Source organism: Pelophylax lessonae (genome assembly GCF_965119305.1).
Source record: "Pelophylax lessonae genome assembly, chromosome: 2".
In the NCBI taxonomy this organism is placed as follows: domain Eukaryota; kingdom Metazoa; phylum Chordata; class Amphibia; order Anura; family Ranidae; genus Pelophylax; species Pelophylax lessonae.
In genome coordinates, this window is record NC_138769.1 from 465075498 (window position 1) to 465099865 (window position 24368).

General features: G+C 40.3%; 1 protein-coding gene across 1 annotated transcript in view; it reads right to left on the bottom strand.

Annotated features, from left to right (window-relative positions):
* Positions 1 to 10523: 10523 nt before the first annotated feature.
* The window catches only part of GRK1 (G protein-coupled receptor kinase 1), a gene marked incomplete at its 5' end in the record, with an annotated part of 59162 nt that continues 45317 nt past the window's right edge, over positions 10524 to 24368 (bottom strand). The window contains 3 exons of the mRNA XM_082246843.1: positions 10524 to 11220; positions 16334 to 16535; positions 20825 to 20949. Coding sequence (XP_082102969.1) covers positions 10943 to 11220; positions 16334 to 16535; positions 20825 to 20949 — 605 coding nt within the window. The 3' untranslated portion in view covers positions 10524 to 10942. The remainder of the gene's footprint in view (positions 11221 to 16333; positions 16536 to 20824; positions 20950 to 24368) is intronic.

Genomic DNA, 24368 nt, shown 5'->3' on the forward strand with positions numbered 1-24368 from the left:
CATTCGCTATTGTCACACAATGGGTGGGCTCGGGCGCACTGCTCTGCGCCCCAGGTCCACCCTTTGCTGAAGCCTGGCCAGGCTGGATTAAAAGGTCCGCCGGGCCGTAGTTTGCCCGTTCCTGCTCTAGACGGAACTCCTTGCCGAAGGAGAGGAACTGTTGGCCAAGGGACCACTGCGGCTCAGATCCAAGCTCGGTCATTTGCGACCCTGCAAGATGTTTAACTCGCGGGCCAGCCTCTGTCCGTGAGGCTATGTCGCAGCCGACCTAGTGCGTAGCTGCGGTCTGCATAGGCTCGCTGGCTGGGCTGGGGGGACCACTGGATCTAGATTATCCAGCCCATTGCCCAGCCCGGCAGATGATTGTAGATCCCTGAGAGAAAAAACAAAAAAGTTGTAAGGAAGGAGAAAATTGCTAGGACCAGAGATCCCAGTCAGAAGCCTAGGTCCTTACTCCTGACTAGACAGATTAAAACGGATTACCTAGAGCAGAGAGGGGGGTTATATACCAGCTGAGGATGGCCCATGGGTGTAGGCAGGTGTTCTTTGTTCTGCCTAGTCCTACTCCTGGAGGAGGCAATATAACCCACTAGTTATGATTTATGGAGCTCTGTGTTCATGGATGAACGAAAGAGAAAAAAGTGCTTAAAGGACACTGATGTAAATGAAGATATTGCTCATCAATAAAATGTTATCATGTCCTATTTGACAGATGGAATGTATTTGCTTTAAAGCATGTGAAGTTTAATACCATGTTGCAACACTGAAAATGACCCAGCCTATGATTGATGAACAGGTAAATGTAACTGTTGCTTCACTCTGTCCAGCCAGTAAAAAGGATGGAGACTAGGAAGCGGCTTGCTGGGCAGCTATAACTCACTATGTTCCTGGCCAATATTCAATTTCTACAGCTGAGGCTTCTATTGCTGCTGTAAATACTGTACAAGACGGGCAGTGTGAAAGAACAATTTGACTAAAGGTAAGGATTTACATTTGTTTACTGGCAGCACATGGTTGGTCAATTTCAATGCAGCAGATTTGGCTAAAACAACTTATCCTTTCAAGAAAAAAACATAGTTATAGGCAAATGCAAATGTGTGCAAAAAGTTTACATTACCCGCATTTGTTGGTGATTTGTATGCGCTCTCATATATTAAACCCAAAAATATAAAAAATTTTCTGAGGGTTGAGTGACAGCACATTATGAAAATCTGCTGTTAAGCATTTAAGCACCTCTGGATACACACTTTGAATCAGCTGTACATGGGGCTTAGATGTTGACTCCTGGTGACCACATAAATAGTTTTTCTCCTGAATAATCTGTACATTACTTACTTAGGTGAAGAAAATACCCAGTATCTCCCAGTATAGGGGAGAGCGTAATCTCTTTTTTGCCACATGACAGCATGATGCTTGATGACTAAGTACCCAGCACAGTCACTGATCTCAGTTTCAAATTAGAGGTTAAGCTGGGCTTCCTGTCTTTGCTCTAAACAGTCAAATATAAAAAAAAAAAAAAAAAAAAACTTCCTATGAGTGGTCTATGTTGATTTCAAGGATTTTTACACACTTTGTAGCAGAGTCCTACCTTTTTTCTGCTCTCAAGATATAGCTAGTGGTTTCACCATGTCCTTTGCAGATCTGAATGGAGAGATCTGGTTCATTATGATCACCTGGTGCATCTGATGAGAACATATGCACCATCGGCATCCATTTAGTAGTATTTAACCCCTTGGGAATATCTCACCTAAACTGAAATTCCTATTGACTTCTGGGAAAATCAGTGAGCCTTACACAAGCAGGAAATTACATTTCTGGAGGTGTTTTGTACACCAATGGTGTATATATCACCTTCAGGTTGCCCCATTGCAGTGAAAAGTACAAAAAAAACAGTAGTTGCAGAAAGGTAATTGAAATAACATAAAATTGCAATATAGCTTTGATCTGGCAATTGTATATGATATAATAATTTTTTTTATTTGCTATATTTGTTACCCTTAAGTAAGTGTTAGAATAGCATGAAGTTGAACAATTGGATGGATTCAAGACCAGAGGAAGGAGCCTGTGAAGAATGGTGCATGCAGGGAGCCTGAGGCAGGAGCCCCACGCGGCCATCCCTCCATGCAGCGGCTTTCGTAACTCTCGTGTTCGACTCGCCCCCCCCAGCTCATCCCCTTCACCTGGCTTGGTAGTCCTCTCTCCCCATCCACGCTTCTGCCCTAAGGAAGGCTGGGACTTCCCGAGGCGACCGGCCGAAGCAGTTGAGGAGGAGTGCTTCCCTGCTTGGAGGACCATAGGAGCTCGGGCAGACCAGGCGCCTGTCGAGCTGTGCAGAAAGGCTTTGGGCTGTGGTGAGGTGGGGACGCGGAGGTAACCAGGATGATCGAGGGAGTCCAGGCTGAGCTAGTCGGCTACCACTGGCACTCCGAGGGTGTGTGAGAAAACCCAGGACTGATTAAAGGAACAGCAGCAGAACAGGATGAGCAGTTAAAGGATTGGTGACGGGGGAAATAGGAAAACCGTGCGTGACCCCCACACAGATATTATAACCCCAAATGTGAAGGATATTAAAGCTGGGAAAATGGAATACCCCCATGGACTCAAGTGATTACTTCCATGGAAACTAATGTTTCCTATGCAGGTTGGCTATACTCTGCAGACCCCTTCAACAAATCGGTTAGTTTTTGACTCTTTCATCACTCTTCTTTTACACGGCAGCAAACTTTGTACACTACTGCACAGAATTAATTGCATGGTGAATTGTCTGGTGAACCTAAGTCTTATAAGGGTCACAGAAATACCTTAGAGGCCTGAAAACTTAAGGGGATCAGACAACAAAATATAAAAATATGAGAGGTAAAACATCAAGAGCAGGAGCGACTGCAAAATCACCTAAGATAAGCTCAAGTCCTGGAACAATTAAAAAATAGCCAACAGGGAACCCGTGGTAAACAGACAGAAGGGAAAGAAAAAAGTGGGCAAAGTAGATTATCAACGGGCATAAACATTCTTGGACAATTGAGAGAGGAGCAGGATTTAGAGAGTGACTCTGAGATGGCCTACTTGACAGAACAAAACATGAATACTCATTTACCTACAAAAGCAGAAACGGCAGCCATGTTTACAGCTTTAGAAAAGTCCTTAAAAGCAGAAATGACAACAATACATAATGACCTGGGCCATTTTATTGACACAGGTCAAAGAAATGGAAAAGAAACAAGAAGAGTACACACAAACAATAAATGAGTTAAGAGGAGAGATGAAAGAGTTAAAGATGGAACAGAGGAACCTGGCATATAAATTGGAGGACCAAGAAAATAGAAACAGAAGGAAGAACTTGAGAATACAGGGCTTACCAGAACCTACAAATAGAGAGGATCTAATGGAGAAAATGAGGAAAATCTTTGACCCACTATTAGATAGAGGAGAAGATAAATGATTAGGATTAAGAACATAAAGATTGAGAGGGTACGCCAGATCAATGGGTACACCTGTGGAAGCCCTGATAGACATAATTGTAAGGTTCCAGAATTACAGTGAGAAAGCCTAAATTTGGGAAAGCCTGAAAAGGAAAGCACAGTTAAAAAATGAAAATGCTAATTTACAGATCTTTACAAATTTGCTAAGGAAACATTAAGCAGAAGGAGAATGTTAAAACCACTTCTGGAGTCATAGCAAGTTCATGGTGCAAGGTACAACTGCGGCTTCCCAGCATGTCTGGTGGGCCGGAGGGAAGGTCCTGTGGCAAGACTGAGATTACCTTAAGAAAAGCAGGACTTCTGTAAAAAAAATGGAAATCCCTATATTAAATATCCCAAGATGGCCCGAAGACGGGACGAAAGAAAGAGCTCAAGAAGAACACTGGCAATTGGCCTCTAAGAAAAGGAACTGATCTGTAAAGAGAAACAGTAACTAGAGTAAATAAACATCGAGAGGAAACTTTCCAGGAGGGGGCGGGGGGCTGGAGGGGAGGGGAGGAAAGGGAAGGATTTAGGAAACTAAGGATGGTGAACTGAGCTAACTAGGAGGCCCCGAGTCTCATTTCCCCAAGAAGGGGGAAGGGAACTAACGAGCACATTGGACATAGTTCCACCAAGAATGAAAAGAGTAAAGTGGCGAGGAGCGCCCAAGGAGAACCCTGTAATCTACTCAGGGACCTGGAGATGGTTAAATCTACAACATGGCAGGACCAGCCGGGGGAATATGGGGCTGGGAGGGAGGGGGAAGGGAATGGGAAGGGAGGTTGGGGATTAGCTGGGAGAGGGAGAGGGAGAGAGTGAGAGGAGGGAAGGGGGAGGAATTAGGGAGAAGGAAATTTGGTGTTCAATTGTTAAATTTACTTATTGATGTTATTTCCCCTTTTGTTCTCTGGATCAGACTCCCTAGAAGGACTCTTCGAAAATTCCGTCATACCCGCACTCAGTTTAGACTGATAGCAGGGAGGAGACAAAGTAAAATACAGGAGGTGAAAGGAGAAGGAGAAATGACATGAATACCTTAAATTTTCTGACATATAATGTAAGAGGTCTAAATACGCCAACTAAAAGGCATAAGGTTCTAGAAGAACTTAGACGATACTCTGCTAGCCTAATATTTTTACAGGAGACGCATATTTCACAAGATTCAAACGTGAAATTATTTTCAAAATACTACCCGGTCTGGTATTATGGAGATTCACTGACCAGGAGAGCTAAGGGGGTAGCGTTTGGCATAGCAAAGGATGTTAGCTTTACTCTGGTAGAAAGGATGATAGACCCAGAAGGGTGATATATCTCCCTGAAGGGCCAACGACAGGGTATGGACTGTACAGTGGCAAATATGTACTGCCCAAATAAAAACCCAAAAGGATATTTGATCAAAATATTAGAGAAGTTGACGCAGTTTAAAAGGGGCAAATTAACTCAGGCAGGAGACTTTATTCCTGTATGGATCCACTCCTGGATTGTACATCATGTGCTCATGCCACAAGAAGTCACCAGCTCAAGAGGGCAAGGAAAAAGTTACACCACTGTCAGCTGGTGGACGCATGGAGAATCCAATACCTGAGGCAGAGGGATTACTCCTTCCACTCCCCTGTGCATGGGATGTACTCAAGACTGGACTACATCATGATAGAACAAAGACTGATAGCAGTGATGGTTAAAACATCAATAGGAAAAATGACACTATCAGATCATGCCTCAGTCATGATGAAAATAGAACTCCCAGGGTATCAAAGGCATATGAATACTTTGAGGATCAATGAAGAACTTATTCAGGGTGTAGAGGTTGGAAAAAAGATAGGGAAAGAACTGGAACAATATTTTTTGAGTAATGAGACCCCAAATATATCTGAAGCTACAATATGGGAGGCCCATAAGGCATACATTAGAGAAATAATGGGTTCAAAAAAAAAAAAAAAAAGGAAATATTAAATTAATATAAATAGACTAATAACAGAAATATACGAGTTAGAACAAAAACATAAAAAGACTAGCGAGGAAGAGACACAACAATCACTTGTACTAAAAAGAAATACATTAAAAGAATTAATAGAAGAAGAAACAAAAAGGGCTTTCAATAGAGTAGCGAGAGAAAGATATAAATGGGGAAACAAACCAGGGAAATATCTAGCAAGAATGCTAAAGAATAACAAATCAAACAACTACATAGAAAAAATAAAAAACAATAAAGGTGTAATGGAACATTCAACAACAAAAATTGACAAAGCATGTCAAAGCTTTTAGTGCCGATTCACACTAGTACGACTTGTCAGGCGACTTGGTCAGCCTGACAAGTGGCGCACCGTTGCGGTCCATTGTGTGGTACAGGAACAGTTCTAATAGGAGCGACACAAGTCGCTCCGACTTAGAAAAAGGTTCCTGTATTACTTCGGGGCAACCTGGAGCGACTTGCATAGACATTCATTTTATGAAGTCCGTGCAAGTCGCGCCAAAGTCGCGATGCACGTGACTTCACAGGTTGCCCCAAAGTCGTGCCGCTTCAGTGTGAACCGGCACTTACAGTGCTCTATTTACAGTGAGAAAAAAAGGGGACACAAGAAATAGAACAAAAAAGAATACAAGAGATACAAAAATATGTAAGAGAAGCAAAACGACCTAAAATACCAACAAATAGAATGCAAGCTCTCAAGGCCCCAATTTCACAGGAGATAATGGTGGCATTAAAAAATTCAGCGAGAGGAAAAAGTCCAGGGCCAGACGGGTTCACCACCAACTATTATAGAAAGCTTAAAGAAATATTAGTACCAAAACTATGTACATACACAAACAGGATAAAGGAGGAAAAGGAGATGAGAGCAGAATCACTAAAGGCATAAATAACGGTTATACCTAAAGAAGGGAAAGACGCAGCTTTGTGCTCTAGTTTCAGGCCTATAGCAATTTAAAACACGAATATAAAACAATGCACAAAGTCCCGGCAACTATATTAAAAGACTTAATGCCAGATTGAATCTATGCAGATCAGACTGGATTCATCCCTGGTAGGGAGGGAAAAGACAATGGGATAAGAACGTTACTCCTACTACATAAATCCAGGGGTATTAGCGCAAGAGATCTTCTACTGTCAATAGACACCGAGAAAACATTTGAGTAGACTGGGACTTTATGCTAGAAACTCTAGTAGATCTGGGTATAGGCCCTAGGATGAATCAATGGATAATAGCACCCTAAAGGGATCCATCTGCTTTGATAAAGCTTAATGAATAATGGGACAAGGCAGGCTTCTCCAGTCGCTAGAACCCCTATTAGCCACTATATGGAATGATGTAGACATTTGGGAAGTGAAAGTAGGGACGCAAAGAAAATAAGGTAGCAGCATATGCTGACAACATGTTTTTCTTCATTACTAACCCTAGGATAACTCTTCCAAATATATAAAAAAAAAACTAAAGAAATATGGGGAATTATCAAACTTCAAGATTAATCCAATAAAGTCTGAAATTTTGAAAATTGGGCTAAGAAGAAAAGAGAAGATAGCAATACAGAGGGAATTTCCATTTGCCTGGGCGAATTCTGACTTAAAGTACCTTGGGATAAATTGAACCCCATCTTTGAAAGACCTCTACCATGTTATATACCCATGCTAAATGAGATAAAAGCAGACATCAAAAAAATATCAAGGAGTCCACTTTCTTTGTTGGGCCGGAATAAATATAGCTAAAATGGTAATACTACCCAAAATCCTTTACAAATTTCAAATGCTACCGATAGCTATCCCATATACATACTTTAAAACGATAAAAACAATGCTTTTGAAGTTCATCTGGCAGGCAAAGAAGCCAAGAATTGAGTATATGGTACTCATTAAAGATAAATCACAGGGGAAATTAGCAGCACCAGATATAAAAAGATACTACACAGCAGTTATAACTTGACGAATGATTGAATGGACAAAAATAAATTCAAATAAAAGATGGGTCAAGCTTAAAACCACATTAAGTAGAACACAGTTAAGTAAGAATACTTTGATACATCCTAAAAATACAGAATTACCTGCGGACACACATGAAATTACAAAAGTTGTATATAATGGCACTTTTCCACTGCAAGTACCGGCTCGTTCCGGCTCGGCTCTACTCGGCCCTGCTTGGCCCGGTTTGCTTTTCCACTGCTGGTACCGCATGGTATAGTGTCGGAACGGTTCGGTACGGTACGGTATAGGTTTGCTTTTCCACTAAAGTAGTACTAAAGTTAAGTGGGTGGGATAACAACGGGGTGGGTGGGATTCTCTGACCAATCAGTGGCTAGTAGTGACTGCATGCAAAGGATTGTGGGATATGGTACCAGTTTGGTACCTGTTGGAACCACAATCGAGTAGGTACTGTTTTTTCAGAGCCGTACCGTACCGTTCGGTTCCATGCAGTGGAAAAGCAAACCTATACCGTACCGTACCGAACCGTTCCGACCCTATACCATGTGGTACCAGCAGTGGAAAAGCACAAAAGCGTGCCGAACCGGTACGGTTCCATGCAGTGGAAAAGCGCCATGAGATATGGGACGTGATACATAGACAAGCCAAGTGGGAAAATAACTCACCATTGTTATCACTAGAAGGTACAAAATATTTTGCACCAGGAAACGAGACACAATTTGGTAACTGGATGAAAAACACGCAGCTAAAAGATATCACACAAGGTGGAAGCAATATCACAAGCTTAAAATTAAGGGGAAGAATATGTTGTTGAATGAATGGAGATATTTTCAGTTAAAACATTTTTTTTGGATCCCTGCCACAACCTATCAGATCTGGGAAGGATTTGAACCCTGTGGAAAAACTATGTAATCCACAAATAAAAGTAAAACGTGGTATTTTCCCAGATATATAAAATAATTACTGGTGTGGCGGGACTGAAAAACCATCATTCATAGAAACATGGGAAAGAGAGATAGGAACACGGTTTAAAGAACACAAAATAAATATAATACTGAGAGTGGTACATAATTCTGCGGTTGATGTAAACACCACTGAGATGAACTTCAAATGCTTATCAAGATGGTAAATGATGCCAGTAATGGTACAAAAATGCCAACCAGAAAAATCTTCGTTATGCTGGTAGGTCACGTACAACGTTCCACATCTGGTGGGACTGCCCAAAGATCCATATATACTGGCAGGGGATTCAACAGTGTATCAGGGAAATCACAGGAGAGGATATTGTTGATGACCCCTTTTGTCAGTTTTGTTCCATAAAACTGACAAATCAAAAATATACTCTACAAGCAAAATAGTGCCAAACCTATTAAACGCAGCAAAAGGGGCAATCCCAAAAAGATGGTTAGACTCAGAAAGCCCCACACATAAAATATGGAGTATTTGGGTAGGAGAGAAGAAGATCAGGCAGAGAGTTTCTCAAATAAGGGGAGAAAATAGGTGGAGTTCAAAAAGACAAGCGGATATTTGGAAGTCTGGGAGAAGTAGGGGAGGATGAGGGAAAGTAGGTAAGCGAAGAAGAAGGGGAGCAACCAAAAATAGTGGAACAGATTAGTAACAATGAGGGGGAAGGGTGGAGGGAGGGAAAGTAGGGTAGGGGAACAAATATCACCGTATTTTTATAATCCGTTATTTTTTAAATGTATTTTGTATGTGAATATCACTGAAAAGTAATAAATTTTAAATAAAAAAAAAAAGGATAGCACAAAGGTTTTGGTTAAGGATTTAGGTTAAATTTAGGGGTTAATGCAGGTAGGTTTAGACTAAAGTTTTAATTTAGGGTAAGTTTAAGTTATTCAGGGTATAGCTTAGGGTTTAGGGCAAAGATTAAGTTAGGACTTTTGGTGTTTTAAATTCATTTTCAGATGTGATCAAATTTGTCTCACCCAAAACTAGCATACCAATTTTATTTTGCTGAAAACTATTGTACAGTCACCTCTTCTCTATATTAAACAGATGTCAAGAAAAAGTAGGTTTTGAACTACCTTTTGTGAGATAAGTAGAAGTTAACGGATAGCACCTAATGGTTTCAGAAAAAAACATTTTTTTCTATTTTTTTATTTCAACGTTTGGACTGGTTTAGGTTTCACCTTCTATACATTGCATTGAGCAGTATACAAAGCAGCTATTTTCAGATCACATGTCAATTTACATGCTAACCAAAATAAAAACTATTACATTTAATGCATCTATCCTGAAAACTAGTGCAGCACTCACATACATGCTGGTTATACTTATAAGAAACAGATTAGGAAAATAAAATATTTCTAACATTTCAACTTTGACAAAAAATAATTAAAATGTATAAGCTAGCTATATACTTCATGTTTTAAAAATAATTTTAATGTATATACAAATTATATATTTATTTAAAGCTCCAACAGAGACAAGCATCAACTATCTAAATTCCTGTGCCTAACAAAAGACAATTAGTAGCCATTTCAATTTGAATGTTTAGTAAAAGGCAGCCTATCTCATTAAGACGAATGTTGCCATTTTTACTGATGAACAAATTAACACCCTTATAAAAGCTATAATATATCGTTATTACCAGAAGCCCTTAATTATGCTGTACAAATTCTCAGCTAATATCGGTTGGTTATAAAGACCTAAAACTGCTATTTTTTTTTTTCCTGTTAAATAAATCTAGTGGTGATCACAGCCTTTTTATATATGTTAAATATTAAGTTTGGTAACAATAATGCATTATTTGTGTTACTATACATATATAAAACTGAAAAAACTAAAATAAGAAAGACATAACCTCCACTGGCTGGTTTTGTTCTTTGCATGTTCTGTATGAACACCTACTTTTAATAATTGTTTAACTTTATGTTAGCAAGGATCTGTGGTGTAATCAGGGAAATATAGAAATATTTGTGGCAACATTTCAGAATATCAATTAAAAAGGGGTAAGTAAGCTTTACAGTATGGTAAAGATTAAGGTTCAGATATATACTTTATAAATGTGCACTCTTACTACCACTATACCTAGAGCAGACCAGTTATTGGTATGAGGCAGGACAATGTCAACCTATTCTGAACTGTAATCAAAACTTCAACAAGGACCCCACCCTAGATGTAGTCCTTACTAAAGTTTGATTTAATAATTAAATCAAAATGTTTTAAATAATAAATGTTAGAAAAAAAATTAACTTGGAAAAAAAAATTAAGGTAACCTGTTACAATTTGGAGGAGCACATAATTGCATTCCTACATATGACGTTAATATGTATCATTTCAATGATAAAATGACTAGCAGCTTTTCCAACTGTCAACACCATGATTGTTGCCTGTAGTCTTTTCATGAGTGGTTCCATATGTACATTTTACTTTGTGTGAGGATAAAAAGAAAACAAACAGCCACTATTAGCTAAAAATCTAATGTCTCTAAGTGCTTTGCAGGTCTGAATCTTCTCACAGCAGAATATGAAGTTCACACAAGAGACCAACAAAAATACAAGTTAGTTCATTTCTCTTGTATGTCATTACAAAATTTGCAGATCTTCTATGCAATTCGACATACTCCAGACTTAGCCGAGTTGTCATTAGCTGTGGAATTTCTTCTGACATCATTTACTTCTGCATTTAGTTCATCATAAATGCCAGTCTCAATCATTTCCTCCTGCCATGGTATAGGGATATTGCCTGAAGCAAACTCATCAAAGAACTTCTTGTCATTATCTTCAATGTTGACCCCTTTAACTGTTGAAAATGCCCCAACATCCTGAATATCCTTTGCATAGACAGTTCTGGAGTCAGGAGTGAAAGGTGGTAGAAGAATACCTTTAAATATGAACAATAAGAAAGATTAGGAACAAACACTAGTTTAAGATAACAGCTGTAAATATCTACTTGTCCAAAGATATAAGTCACACTGTAGGAAAACAAAACTCAAACTTAACCTGCTGCAGTACATGCATGTCCTTTCCTTAAATCTATTCTCCCCAGTACATGTTTAATTATATCAAGCTCCCCCCACCACACAAGACCATGCTCTGGCCTGGCAGTGGCCACACAAGTACCAAGCATTGCACTGTGGGAGGCAGGAAGCCTGTATGTGTGCTCCGTACCCATAAGTAGCAAGTATTTGTTCTTGTGTTGGGCAACCATGATACAAGTGAGACCTGGGGCCTCATGGTACCTGCAATTCAGAGGCAGGTATAATTGTAGATGAGCCATACAAAGAAGTTTGAAATCATTTATTTTCATATGATCCATACCATACCATTCATATTGTGTCTATTCACTACCAAACTGCACACATGCACACACTTGCAAAACAGTAAAACTGGTTGCTAAATGAGGTATGATGATGATGGCAGATTGCGCACTGGTCTATGCATGCCTGCACCTGGGCTATTGGGAGCAGAGGTGTATAGCATGTGTGGGTTTGGTGAGCATGTTCTCATGTGAATTTGGTGCATAGATGATGTGCTGGTGGCATGGAGGAGGGGACCCCGGAGACTTGATTCACTTCATTGATGACCTCAACTGTAACAATTGTAACAATTAAAGTAATAAGGGAAGTGATTTCCCAGATCTTCAGATTAAAAAGGATGTCACTGTTTTAAAAACTAACATTTTAAAAAAACCCATGACAGGAAATACCCTTCTCTGTGCCCCTGGCCTTCATCCTTGACCCCTTATTCATGGAATCCATATTGGTCAATTCTAGCACTCACATAGAAACAGTATGGATTTTTACCTAAAATGTAGGGACTTACATAAAGGATTTAGAGCTGGGAATACCCTTATTGAGTTATCCGCAAGGACAAGGAAAAAGTATTGAATTAGAATTAGAACTTGAGGAAGATTTACCAAAAAATTGGTATGGTTAGTAAATGTGGGACACATTGTGAGCAGTTGTATGCAATCCTATCCAAGTTTTAGTATACCTTTATACTTTGCAGTAGGATTTAAAAAAATGTTGGTTCTTCCCTTAACGTTGTTGCCAAACACACCACATATCTAAATGACGTATTGGTTCACATCACTCAGACATGTGATACAAATTCTTCCCCATGGCATGTTAAAGTGCAGTCACTGTCATGTATGTTGGTATACTGAAAGGATATCAAGGGACAGTGGGCACAGTTTTCTTCTAAGTCCTTTAGGAATTGTACTACCTATTTTGTGATGTACTGCATTCAAATGCCCATGCAAAAAATCTATGTATTAAAAGGAGGAGGCCATAGGTCAAACTTGGAAAACGTCTCCATGAAAATAAAAATAAAAAAAGCCTGTTAGGGAACTTATTTTAGTAACATTATTATAACTAATCAGACATTTTTGTTGCAACTTTCCAATAGATGTGGCAATCAGGATAAGATACATTTGCAGAAGGAATCGTGTTGGATTTACATTTTCAATTGGATATCACATTGGTTAAAACAAGGAATTAACAGCTCCATGATAAATTTGCAACATTTGACAATGAATGCACAATGATCAAATTAAAAAAACTCAAGTTTAATTTATTCTAGTGCTGCATATCTTCAATGGCAATACACATGAACATGTATTGTTGTTGTTTTAAAAAGACTATGCTGACTTTGATGAGTACATTCTGTTGAAGTCTGACTCCTGACACCTGAGACAAACTGCTTTTGATGTCACCATGCAAGGCCCCTCCCACCCATGCATCAAGGTAGGCCCATAAGAGGTCAGAGACTTGTTTCCGTATGGTAAGTGCAATCCCCCATGAGACGCAGCATGAATGTTTTCATGGGGGATCTTTTCAGTGTGAATGAAGCAGAGCGTCTACAAAAAATTAAACCTTTCTATACTTCTTTTTATTTATAGTTAAACACTACCTATAAATTCACCTGACACTTTTGTAAGTACACCTTGCTAGTATCGAGTTGGACCCCCTTTTGCCTTCAGCACTGGCTTAATTCTACTTTGCATAGATTCTCTCTCTCTCTCTCTCCTCCTCCAAATTGACATGATAGCATCACGCAGTTGCTTCACGATTGTCGGCTATACATCCATGATGCGAATATCCCGTTCTACCACATCCCAAAGGTGTTCTATTAGATTGAGGTCTGATGACTGTGGAGGCCATTAGAGAACAGTGAACTCATTGTCATGTTCAAAAAACCAGTGGTGAGATGATTTGAGCTTTGTGACATGGTGCATTATCCTGCTAGAAGTAGCCATCAGAAAATGGGTACACTGTAGTCATAAAGGGATGAACATGCTCAGCAACAATACTCAGGTAGGCTGTGGCCTTTAATTGGTACTCAGTTGGTACTAAGGGGCCCAATGTGTGCCAAGAAAATATCCCCCACACCATTACACCACCAGCCTGAACGGTTGATACAAGGCAGGATGGATCCATGCTTTCATGTTGTTTACACTAAATTCGGACCCTACCATCTGCATGTAGCAGCTGAAATCAAACCTCATCAGACCAGGCAACATTTTCCAATCTTCTCTTGTCCAAGTTCAGTGAGCCTATGCGAATTGTAGCCTCAGTTTCCTGTTCTTAGCTGACAGGAGTGGCACCCAGTGTGGTCTTATGCTGCTGTAGCCCATGTGTTGTCGATGTGTTGTGCATTCAGAGATGGTATTCTGCATATCTTGGTTGTAACAAGTGGTTATTTGAGTTACTGTTGCCTTTCTATCATCTCAAACCCAATCTGCCTATTCTCCTCAGAACCTCTTACATCAACAAGGCATTTTCCTCCACACAACTGCTGCTCACTGGATATTTTCTCTTTTTCAGACCATTCTCCGTAGACCCTAGAGATGGTTGTGTGTGAAAATTCCAGTAGATCAGCAGTTTTTGTAATACCCAGGCCAGCCCGTCTGGCACCAAAAACTATGCCACGTTCAAAGTCAATTAAACCCCTTTTTCCCCATTCTGATACTAAGCTTGAACTTCAGCAAGTCATCTTCACTACGTCTAGATGCCTAAATGCATTGAGTTGCTGCCATGTGATTGGCTGATTAGCAATTTGTGTTACCAAGCAATTGGACAGGTGTACCAAATAAAGTGGCCAGTGAGTGTATTTACCAGCTGGTATTAGGAACTCCGTCAACAAAAAAGGGGGTGGTGGAGTGAGCCCAGGTTCTCTGTCTCTGCAAACACAGATGGAACCCATGCCATAGTTGGATAGCTTCAAATTGCTGTTTATGTATTCAGCGTCCTTGGACTTTCCTTATGTTCAATACTTTTTCTATTCTTTGGTTGCTGATGCATGTACTATTTTGACTTCTGCTGTACAGCCTTAGGAATTATAACTAAAAAAGTGCTCTCCATCAGCCTGAAAATTATTTTATTATTTTCTCAAGGGCTATAGATATATGGCATTGTTTTTTGAGAATACTCGCTGGGAACTTAGCCTTTAAATCAGCTAATACATTGAACACTACCCTTACTTCTAGACTAACAGTGATTCTGTCTGCTGTGACTCCTGTGCATCCAGAGTTCTGACTCACTAATACAAGAGGTGTGTTACTGGCCAGATCACTAGGTGAAAACAGAGGGAGAAAGTCTAAAAATAGAAAATGAAAGCATCCACCGCATCTAATGATTGGTAAGCTTCAATATAATTCATTTTTGGTTTGGGATTTAATACAGCTTGAAGGTTGTTGTGGCAAATAACATATAAATTATAGCCATAAATTATCATTGTAAATGCAGTACGTAGGAGGTAGGTAGATGTGGTCTGCTGAGGGGTGTATCCACCAAGAAGTAATAGAAGCTGAATGCTGAATTCCAGGCAGATCGAAAATACCCAAATTAATACAGCTCTGTAATTAGGACAAAAAAAAAAGAAAAAAAATTGTAAATTTACAGATGGCTTAAAAAAAAAAAAAAAAAAGGGGGGTTGTTTTGCCCCTCTCCATAAAAGTCGGTGGACTGAAGCAACATCAGTAAAAAAGTCCCCTCCACATAGCGTGACTCACACAATGCCCTATCTCAGCCAAAATAGTTTGGCTCTGGAACTGCACATGTGCAGTGTTTATGTGCTGGCAGAGGGGACTTGCTGAAATCTATTGGAGCAGCAGCCTTGTACCAGCCTCTTGCAATCTCCTGTACAACAGAGTTTAGACTGTGATAGGGAGAAGCAGCACAAGGAGCCATTCCGTAGTGCTGCAGAAGGCATGTGCTAACATGGAACATACCGATAGGTGGAGAGACCAGAGAGTCAGAGATTATGGGCCGGTTCACACTAGTGCAATACCAGACATCGCATGTGATTTGCACCACATTGCTGTGCAAATCACATGCGATGTCTGTGCAATGCAAATTCAGCCATACAAACTGTGTGGCTGAATTTGCATTGCATTTGGACCAAACTTGTGCAGGACCCTTTTTTTGTCCGCACCGACATTGGATTAAATGAGTGTTCACACCCATGCAATTCGATTCTGCAAATCACGCTGCATTTTGCAAACTGATTGCTGGGTCTCATTAACTTAACATACACTCCAAAATCAGTTCGCATGAACAGGTTGCGATTTTGATGTGGTGGGAATTTGCAGCGAATATGCTGTGAATTTGCACGGCATCTAGTGTGCAACCGGCCCTAAATCATATACAGTATCTGCAGCTTCTCCTTTCACTGTCTAATCACAGGCTTAGTGAAGCTCTTAATGTTACAAACCTGCAGCAGAGAAAAATCCAATCTTTGGCCCTGTTATACAGGGCTGTGCTGTGCAGAAGGGCTGTGTACATTTCAAGACTGGATAGATAGAAATACATCTCCTCTGATAGGTAAAACAGCTGCCATATTTGTATTTCATCTGTTTATTTCGTTTTCTGCCTAAAGTTCAGCTTCAGACGTAGATAAAATCTAAAATGAGGCTATTACATAACATATAGTATATTGTTAAAGAAACCCAGGTTTATACCATTATAATAGCAAGACTTGTGTACAAGACCTACCAGCTTCAAGTTTCCTCCAGTTTATTGCTCTGAAGAAAGGAACTACTCGCAGATCATTACAATTCCCATTTCTATACCCAATCCGTTTCATGGGATCTTTCTCCAGTAAGGCTTCACAAAATGATTTGCACTCAGCACTAAACTTCTCTGAGTATGTCACTGCTTCATTTATGATTCGGTTCTTTAAATCCTTGGGTTCAACCTAATAGAACAATTAGCAAATGCAAATAATATACCATTATTCTACAATAATCAAATTCAAGCGTGGGATCTATTATAAGGACTACTTAGGACATGGAATTATTTAGATTATGTAATTCTCTTTTTTTCTGATTTGGAAAAGCACCCAGTTCCTTTGATGCCTATGTGCCTACAGAAAGTAATTGCCTCTAGTATAAATCACTGGGAAGCTCTGAACTTTTTATTCTAATTTCAATATCAACATACATGTATATTATATTTGAGAAGTATTCTGGACTCACAAACAGTATAATTTACATTACAGTTGAAATCTTTGCTGTCTATATATGGGCCCCACAGTTTAAAAGTTGTACTATGTCCTAAGCCAGTGGTCTCCAAACTGTGGCCCAGGGCCAGATGCGTACCTTTGCCTGCCTTTATCCTTGGGCCACTATTCCTCCCACTGATATGAGACACTATTCTGCCAACTGACATCAGCAATGGGGTACAATTTCTACCACCTACACTAACAATGGGGCACTTTTCTTTCCCCTAATACCAAATGTGGTCATGTTCACTCCATCTGATGCAAGGAAAATTTCCACGCCTGCTGTTCGGCCGTCCCTAAAGTCTGAAGAAAAATAAACTGGCCCTTTGTTTAGAAAGTTTTGAGACCTCTGTCCTAAGCTAATATGATGGTAAAGATGATAAACATTTACAGGAATAAGGGCACTCTAGCATAAAAATCCTGGCATTTTCCCAGGGAACCATAGGTGCTGTTTACCCACTCAAATGGGTATGATGTATTTCCCAAAGTAATGCTTTCATGAAAATACATCTCAAACACCTGCACAGGTAAAGTTCAAAGTGAAAGAACATCAACAATTACACAAGTACAAGCATGTACAGTACAGTCATGTCTGCTGGCTGTTCACGCCACCTGAGGCTGAAAACATATGTATGCAAGTAGAGGAAAAAAGAAGAAGAAGTGCTTGGCGCTGCCAATATATGCGTTAGAAGTGTGGAAGGTAGAAACTAGTATAAATAACACAGATATCACAAATATTGCAAATATTATGCACGATCGAAAAAAGTGGTGGATGTTAGATAAATAAGTGAGGTATTAAATATTCAAGAGGTAAAAACAGGAATAAAGTGTAAAAGCATAAAACCTAAAAACCAATATTTAAATGTATGCAGAAATATAAATAGGTATGCAAAAAATGAATATATAGAAAATGACGTATATATCCACAATATACTCCAGTAAAAAATATATATAGTGCCCTTCAAGTGAGGGTGAAGTGGTGATGTTGAAACAATAAATAAATATATGAATTCAGAAATGGTATTATAGTGCAGTGAGTATTTGGTGATATGTAACACAGGTGTATAAGTGATAATAAAAAGGTATAGTAGAAGAAATTAGTAAATATAAATTAATTTACAGTGACTTGGGTGACCAAAAAGTGACGTGTGCAAAAAATGAAACCTCAGTCCCAAACCAGGGAAGAGAGAGTGCCCAATATGGTTCCCCAAAATAACAATGGGGTGAACCACAGATGAAAGAAAACAAATCCAAAAAAATAATAATAAATAATGCAAAAAAAATTATAAAATGGTGACTAGGTGATTGTTACACAGAATATCTCAAGATCAATAGTGTGCTAGTGAAAAAATGCGCAAAAAATGTGGTCAAAAATGCATAGGAAAAAACATCCACTGAGTCCTTAAAAAGCGCATAGAGGTATAACAGTCCAAAATGGTGATGAGGTGCCAAAATCACAGGTGCGACCGGTTGGATGGTTCTAGAGTGAAGACTATGGTGCTCCCCTATTCAATGGGTCCGGTGCTCCCCTTTCTAGTAAATACCGAGCTTACCAGAAAGTACTACCCCTACAGGGGTAGAGCGCAGGTCGATATTTGTAGGGATCGCTCCCAAAGCAGAGGGGTCCGGTCACCTGGTCCACTTCTAATATTCCAATTGCCCGAGTCACAACTGCTTGGCGTGTTAGTGGGGGTATTCCAACATTAATGCTCCAAACAAGCCATTCCAGGACATGTGTATAAATAAAGAAAGATGCCTCCAAATGGTGAAATACCGCTAGACTTTTATTAAAACATCCAAGATAAAAGCAGGTACTCACATAAAAACAATGCTAACGATCCCTCAGGACTTAGGAGCCGCAAGGTCCTCTCTGGCGGTGGGGTGATGAACGGTAAGCGTTCTCCCGACCGGAGCTGTGTCCCAAGCCGATCAATACAATACAAGCGGAAGTGATGCGGTGCGCACTCTACATGTTTCGTCGTATGAGCTCCGGTCGGGAGAACGCTTACCGTTTGGAGGCATCTTTCTTTATTTATACACATGTCCTGGAATGACTTGTTTGGAGCATTAATGTTGGAATACCCCCACTAACATGCCAAGCAGTTGTGACTCGGGCAATTGGAATATTAGAAGTGGACCAGGTGACCGGACCCCTCTGCTTTGGGAGCGATCCCTACAAATATCGACCTGCGCTCTACCCCTGTAGGGGTAGTACTTTCTGGTAAGCTCGGTATTTACTAGAAAGGGGAGCACCGGACCCATTGAATAGGGGAGCACCATAGTCTTCACTCTAGAACCATCCAACCGGTCGCACCTGTGATTTTGGCACCTCATCACCATTTTGGACTGTTATACCTCTATGTGCTTTTTAAGGACTCAGTGGATGTTTTTTCCTATGCATTTTTGACCACATTTTTTGCGCATTTTTTCACTAGCACACTATTGATCTTGAGATATTCTGTGTAACAATCACCTAGTCACCATTTTATAATTTCTTTTGCATTATTTATTATTATTTTTTTGGATTTGTTTTCTTTCATCTGTGGTTCACCCCATTGTTATTTTGGGGAACCATATTGGGCACTCTCTCTTCCCTGGTTTGGGACTGAGGTTTCATTTTTTGCACACGTCACTTTTTGGTCACCCAAGTCACTGTAAATTAATTTATATTTACTAATTTCTTCTACTATACCTTTTTATTATCACTTATACACCTGTGTTACATATCACCAAATACTCACTGCACTATAATACCATTTCTGAATTCATATATTTATTTATTGTTTCAACATCACCACTTCACCCTCACTTGAAGGGCACTATATATATTTTTTACTGGAGTATATTGTGGATATATACGTCATTTTCTATATATTCATTTTTTGCATACCTATTTATATTTCTGCATACATTTAAATATTGGTTTTTAGGTTTTATGCTTTTACACTTTATTCCTGTTTTTACCTCTTGAATATTTAATACCTCACTTATTTATCTAACATCCACCACTTTTTTCAATCGTGCATAATATTTGCAATATTTGTGATATCTGTGTTATTTATACTAGTTTCTACCTTCCACACTTCTAACGCATATATTGGCAGCGCCAAGCACTTCTTCTTCTTTTTTCCTCTACATATCTAATATAATCTCTAGTAGATTATATTCTGAAGTGGGCTGCAGCCAATCGTTTTTTCCTACCCCCTCCCTTCGATATTATCCTAAGCGCGGATTCCTTTCCACTCTTGATATGTATGCAAGTACCCTTTAATCAGCTGAGTTGAGCTAGCTGCTTGCCCAGCATTCAGCTTTAATCAATAATGTATTTGGCTAACTGAGTAATGTTCATCTTCATGTGTATTTCTAGAATGTTTCACTCAAAGCCTAGCATGACACCAGCCTTCTATATGAAGCATTAGCCAAGGCCCAGCTTATGCAAAGCCTGCCCCCTATAATATAATTTATAATTACCTGTACCACATCCAAAAAGGTAGTGTGCATACCCTGATCTGATGCTCAGGATTATAACCAAAACTAACTAGAACCTTATCTAGTATATAGTGGATGACAGTAATTTTCCTTTGATCACTCTCATGTAATTGATGTCCTCCTTGGGAAGCATTAGATTCAGTTTTTGATAATTCTAAGCATTTTTAATTAATATGCATTATACCTACTTACAACAGTCAATACCAATGTGGTAAATAATAAAGTAATAAAGGCATATGCATCAATTGCTACCATTTCTGATCAATATACAACAATTCCAGTTGCATTTTCAGCAGTACATAACTGTACAGGACAGAAAAGTATGAAATAGTGTTATTCAGCATAATCCCAGTACAAGAAAATGGCCATAAATAGATATTTCTCTATCGCAGAAAGTGATAATACACAATTTTGCAGTAGAAGCATTAAAAGTAATATGCTAAGTTGTCTGAAATGCTATTTAGCATTAAATCTTAGAAGAGATTATTCATTACCTTCTCTCCTCGGGACCGAAATGGGCCACGTGCAGCAATCATCTCATACAGAGTTACACCCAAGGAAAAGTAATCCACAGAGTAATCATATTCTTCTCCATTCAGCAATTCTGGAGCCATAAATCCTGTAAAGAAGATCTATGTAATCATACGGTACATGTGTAAATGCTGTACACGGTATTATATTAGACTGTGTTTTTCAGACACACTGGGGACATTGAAGTTACACAAATAAAAGGGCATTACAAAGACATTTGCTTTTTTTTTCTCTGTTATACAACACAGTGACCCACAAAGCAAATTTAAAGAAATGAGAAAATAAAATTAAGCAACACCCAACCAATAATCAACGAAGAATAATTACATTACACATTAGCCTATCTAATATACTGTGACAGTACGTTGATCTGTCATGGTGTTAAAATGCTCCTATGTTGCACAGGATTCTCAAACAGGCGGGTTGAGAGGCTCCAGGATGCTTATTTTTTTTGGAGGAAACTGTTTTCAAAGTTTCCTCCATGGTTGGTAGAATCTGGTTTGGGGCCTGGAGATTTTATAGTGATCCAGGTGGGATGCAATCTTCAATCCTGGGATCAAGTTTTGGGAATAGCCAGCACACTAATTGATCAGGTGTGTACAGGTCTTTTTGTAGAGTCAGGATCAGGGTTCTTGGCTCCACCCTCCCAAGGAGTCCACGCGGAAACAAGGGAGAAGCCCAAGCATGCAGGTCTGCACGGTGAAGTCTGAGAGAGCAGACAGAAGGCCCAAGCCTTTGGGCTTGGAGCAGAAAGGAAGCAGGAAAAAGAGTCTAACTGAGGTACGGTATTTGTACAGGAATACAGGGACTCTGTTATATAGTCAAGAGGACTGAGGCAGTGCTGCTAAAGAGAGCCAGGAGGCTGAACATGACTTACTTTGTTTTGCATTGATGGTGGATACTCCTGTGAGGGCAACAGATCATTTTGTTAGATATTTTCTTTAATAAATGTGGGCCAACAAGCCATTAAACGGCATAACTGGTGTAGACCCTGCTCACTGGTAAGCTCTACACTTAAGCTAAATAACCCCCAAACAATACAATACGTATACAGTAATATGAGGAAACCATGCAAATATGACCCTTAATACTACCTATTCCCATGCCTTAAGAGTTGACATTACAGGACAGTAAAAATATTCCAGTGTGTACATTCATCTTGCCTGCAACCTACATTAAATCTAGTTTCTGCTTTTCATACCTGATTCAAGCCTTCACTGCCAAAAGCCACGATTGACAATGTCTATTCTGCAATGAACTCATACGATCAGTAAAGATCAGAAATTCTAGAAGCAGGTAGTTAGTCCCAGCTCCCATATAAAATGTGATTCCAAACATCCAGTTGTGGAGCATTAAATGCAAACCAAATCCTTATGGCATCTTTGTTCTCAGTCATGGTCTAGAAATATGGGATGCCATGTCTACAATGAGGCTAAACCTTTGCAGGGACTGTCTACTTTCAGTTGTTTTACACGCTTCTCCATTGTATTTGCTGTATTCATACAGTAAGGGTAGATTTAGACGTGTGTATATCCCTCTGGTGTGTGCTAGAGTTAGTGTAGGCCAACCATACTCTGACTCACATGTTAAGCTGGTGAGTCTTAATTGGGTAAGGGTTCGTTAGAGGCGCTCAGGGCTGGACTATTCATCCTGGTAGCTCTCTGGTGCCTACCCCTGGTCTAGAAGGTTGGAGATTCTCTAGAACTAGAAGGTGGGAGTTAGGAGGAGCTGCCTTGAATATTTATGGGGCCTCTGCCAATCCTCAGCAGTTAGCTCGCAGGGGGCAGATAACTACATAAATTGACATGGGCATTGCCAGCAGGGCAGTCGGGTAGGAAATGGAGATGCAGGAATATACAGTGTTGAGGAGGCTGTCAGTGGTCTTGATGAGTACCTCCTAGTCTGGGGGGGGGACCTGCCTTGGGCTGGGGCTCAGGTGCTGGGAGAACCATGCTAAAACACATGGAAGGAGGTCTTCCTGGAGGCACGGGAGCAAGAGTGGACAGAGTAGAGTAGATTAACACTGTTGGGGGACTAACAAAGGGGGGAGACTGCCACACGTAGCCGGTCTCCCTTGAAGACAGCAGTATTCTTAAGTCTTCTCCTTTCTCCTGAAAGTCAGCCGGGTGTGGGCTGGTGAAAAGTCAGTTGGGTGGACTAGTGTAGAGTGGCAGCCAAGAGGGCTGATGAAAGGGGCAGCTGCAGCCAGGTAAGTTACATGCTGTGTCACTTCATGTGTGCTACTGTTAAAGGACTGTGAGCTCCTCATTGTAATGGCTGCTACTGAACTGATAAGGAGACTGTCAAGTTCCCCCCAGGAGTGTACCAGCAGAGGCTGAGCAAGAGAGAGGCCAAAAGTGTGCAGGAGGAAAGTGAAGAGGAGTCTTTAAATAGCTGTATATTTGAAGTTGCCCCCTGAAGATTGCTGACGTCAAGTGGGCATCCCATAACCTCCCATTCCTATCCAAGTTGTTAACTCCCTAATAAACAGCAAAAAAACAAAGCTATGGACTGCTTTCGGACTCAGTGTGCCTGGGACGATTCGGCGTGCCTGGATCTGCACCTCCTATAGGGGGTGTGCTACACTTGCATCTAAATCTTCCTTTCCTGTGAAGCCTGATCCGCGTTTGGATCTCGTATCAGAGGTGACTGACAGACAGTGAGGAATCTGTGTAACAACTCCTCACAGCTTATTTTACCTAATTTTTCCTAACAAAAGCAACGCAACCACATGCATTGCACAGCATTTGCGATGCTTCCCCATTTGCTTGAATGTGTAGCATTCACTGGGCTTGCCCCCTGCCGATTGCTTCATGTCAGTTACACTTTGCAGCAGGAGCTAAGCATCGCGACCACAGCATGTAAACACCTCCGTTCATTGCCTACTGCAGCTTAAGGGCTCTTTCACACACTGAGTCCGTTGGACGGACTCAGTTTTTCTCAGCGGGGGATCGATCCGCTGATCCCCTGCTGAGCAGGAGGATGACAGCTGTGTCTCCGCGCTGTGTGTGGAGACACAGCTGTCAGTTCCCCATGCATCTCTATGGGGGAAATCGGATGGGAACAGACTGTCGGTCCGTTCTCATCCGATCCCATCTGATCCGATCTGCTGGATGGATGGAAAATAGGGTTCCAAAAAATAGGGTTCCAAAAAACGGAACAGAACTGAAAGGAAGAAAATCGGATGTCAGCGGATGGTATTCCGCTGACATCCGCAATGCCATAGACTTACATTATGTCCGCAAATCATCCGCAAAAAAATAGGATGATTTGCGGACACACGGAGCTGCTGTGTGAAAGAGCCCTAAATGAAACCTAAATGGGCTACAGCTTACAAGTTGCCATTTATGTCCTCTGCCGCTGAATCAGATAGGTAGTGGACCTGATATCTTCCTTGTTCTTATTCCCTGTCTGCATTTATAGAGCAGATTCGGACAAACTGAATGTAAGCAGAATAATGCCTAAAATGACATTTAAAACCACAGAAAAATAAAGGAAAGAAATAGG